General features: G+C 57.3%; 1 protein-coding gene across 1 annotated transcript in view; it reads left to right on the top strand.

The window, feature by feature from the left end:
* ARX (aristaless related homeobox) overlaps window positions 1-2964 on the top strand; it is a 9755-nt gene that overhangs the window by 4037 nt on the left and 2754 nt on the right. The window contains exons 4-5 of the mRNA XM_029929630.1: window positions 4-288; window positions 2872-2917. Of these exons, the coding sequence (XP_029785490.1) occupies window positions 4-288; window positions 2872-2917 (331 nt within the window). The remainder of the gene's footprint in view (window positions 1-3; window positions 289-2871; window positions 2918-2964) is intronic.

Genomic DNA, 2964 nt, shown 5'->3' with positions numbered 1-2964 from the left:
GCGCTGTGCCGTGGCCGCCACTGGCGCGGTGGCCGCCGCCGCCGCCGCCGCCGCCGCCGTGGCCACCGAGGGCGGGGAGTTATCGCCCAAGGAGGAGCTGCTGCTGCACCCAGAGGACGCCGAGGGCAAGGACGGCGAGGATAGCGTGTGCCTGTCTGCGGGCAGCGATTCGGAGGAGGGGCTGCTGAAGCGCAAACAGCGGCGCTACCGCACCACGTTCACCAGCTACCAGCTGGAGGAACTGGAGCGGGCCTTCCAGAAGACGCACTACCCAGACGTCTTCACCAGGTACGCGAGAGGGGCGGTCGCGGCTTTGGCGGCGGTAGCTGGTGGAGAGCGCTAGCGGGCCCCAGGGAGGGAAGGCGGGCGGGCAGGGGCCCCGGGCTCGAGGCAGGGGCTTGGCTCCGGGGCTCTACCCAGGTGTGCCTCCCAACGCACCCACCCTAGCTCACCAAAGACCCACACCCAACCCCACCCTTATTCAGGGCTTTAAGTTCGGACTGGAACAATTTCTTTCTTTCCCAAAGTCTCCCCGGTTTAGTTTTTTTTTTTCAAATTACAAGTTTTAGTTAGAGAAGAATGGCCTCTCCAAAGGGTGCCTGGACGCGCCACCTTGGAGGCACGCGTACCCCAGCGCACATACTCAGGATCCCGGGCGCTGCGGTCCCGGCCAGGTCCCAGGCCAGGCGCAGGAAGCTTGCGGGGGCCCTTGCGGCCTTGGCAAAAACAGGGGCTATTTTTGGCCACTGTGTGGTGCGCTCGCCACCCCCGCCTGATGCCCCAGGAGCCTGGTGGGTATCAGTTACTCTGTTCGCTGTTCACAGCGAAGCAGGAGCCCGTGCCTGCGGAGAAGGCCTTTAAAAAAGATTCAAGTTCTGTCGATTTAGGACTCCTAAAATAACGGAACTGGGCAGGGTTTGATATCTGTACATCTGGGGGGCAGCAGCTGGAATCTTCCCCCCTCGTTGCGGTCCTTCCCCCCCCCCCCCCCACACACATTAAGCCCAGAGTTCATTTAATGCACACGGGTTTACAGGGGTGGGACATGACTGCTGGCAGCCAGTAGACTAAACAGCTGGGGGGATTTTTCTCTTTGGACTGCTGTCCATCCAGGGTGTGCCCCTGGTCACGCTCCCACTCTCTCTCGCCTGAGTGTTTTGGGGAAAGAGGGTTTTGGGGAAAGAGGTGAGACGCCTGGGTCCCTGGGCCCCAGCTTATCCATCCAACCTGGGGCGCTGGCTGCCTGGGGGCCTTCCTCTCCCCCCCTAAAACTAAGATCTGGGCTCAGGCGAGGAGCCAGCGTCTGGGCAAACTTCCTTCAGTGGGTAGGCAGAGAGGGCTGGGTGTCTGCCTGGCGCAGGGCTTGTCAGGCTCTGGCAGCTTGTTCACTCAAAACGTGTGCAGCTTTTCAATATGCATTTGAGAAGCGCAAAGCTGCCCGCTCCTTTGAACCACGGAAGAAATTGCTGCTCGGCCCGATGCGGGGAGCCAACTCTAAAGAGCTGTTGATCTGGCCAGTAAAGGCCAGAATCTCTCCTAACTGGTAAATGGAGAAGAGCGAACCTGGTGCTGGCCAACATCAAACTTGATCATCCCTTGAGCTAAAGTTGGTCCTCCCCCTATATCATCCAGTCCCTTCATTTTCTTTAAAAAAGAACATAAGATTTTAAAGCTAACTGGCCGACCTGCCTTTTGCATTTATCACACGTGTGTATTTCAAAAGAAGAAAATGACGTGGTGTCCATTGGCATCCAGGTGTGCCTCTTTTTACCTTCTCTGGGGGGAACCATAGTACGTGAAAGGGGGCAGCCCCTCTTCGCCAGCCGCACCCACCCCTTTCCGACGGGGGGTTACTTAGAGCTCTCGGTTCCGGCGGGGAAGCCAGCCGACTGCGCGGTTTCAGATTCGCTGGTGCTCACTGCGCGCATTGGGGGGGGGGGGGGCGGCGGAACGCGCTGCGCTACTTAGTGAGCCCGTCTCTCCTGGTCCTGAAGTTTCAAGTGTGGACCGGGGGGCCTGCTGGCAACGCAGACCCAGGTCCCAGGCTAGGGCGGCCCCCAATCTTTCATATTAGCAGGGGTACAGCCAATTATTCTCTCAGGCTCAGATTTTCGGTAAACAGGTCGTAAGCCATTTTACAGCATCTTAATGGTTTCCTATTTGCCTTAATTGTCGCAGTAATAACTGCAATGATGGGGTAGGGTTTCAGTTAAATTGACTTCCCCTGAGATGGGCAGGGTTTGTAGTGGGCACTGGAGTCAGGAGGTGCGCAGAATTTTGTTTAATCAAAAAATTACCCCACTGAACTCTTAACAAGCTTAACATATCTCCAGAGGGTAATGGGGAGTATGACCTAAGGGGAGAGGGAGGGAGGCGGGGGAGAGAGAGAGATGGAGGGAAAGGCAGAGAGCTGGAAAGAGAGAGAGAGAGGAAAAAGGGGGGGGGATTTTTAAGGCAGAAAGACACCAAGGGCACGAAAGAAAACTGTGGTTGAGTGCTGAGTTCTTCTCCCATGTAATATGAGGACCAAACGGGATGAGCATTGCGTGCCTGTGTGTTTCTTGTCTAACTCTGGCTTGCTTGAGAGTGAGGGCGAATCCGATGGCCCAGTTGGACTTAGAGACCCAAGAAGCCACTCTCGAAGATAGGATGATACAATACAGTATTTCTTATATCCGGCAATGTGTCGTGTTTCCACTCAGAGAGCAGGCACTTGAGTGGTGAAGGGGTCACGGTGCCCATATGTTTGGGGGTGAGGGCAGGCAGCCAGGGGAGACCCTGATGCAGGAAGCCTGCCAGCAAGGGGAAGGAGGCTGGGAGGGCTCGCAGGAGCCTGCTGTGACCTCCTGTCTGTGTGCTGCTTTCTCTTAGGGAGGAATTGGCCATGAGGCTGGATTTGACTGAGGCCCGAGTCCAGGTGAGCTGCATGGCAGAGAGGGGGGAGGTGGGGGCGGGGGGGGGGGG

This window comes from Suricata suricatta, chromosome X, assembly GCF_006229205.1.
Source record: "Suricata suricatta isolate VVHF042 chromosome X, meerkat_22Aug2017_6uvM2_HiC, whole genome shotgun sequence".
Classification (NCBI taxonomy): domain Eukaryota; kingdom Metazoa; phylum Chordata; class Mammalia; order Carnivora; family Herpestidae; genus Suricata; species Suricata suricatta.
This window is presented reverse-complemented; position numbering and strand designations above follow the sequence as displayed.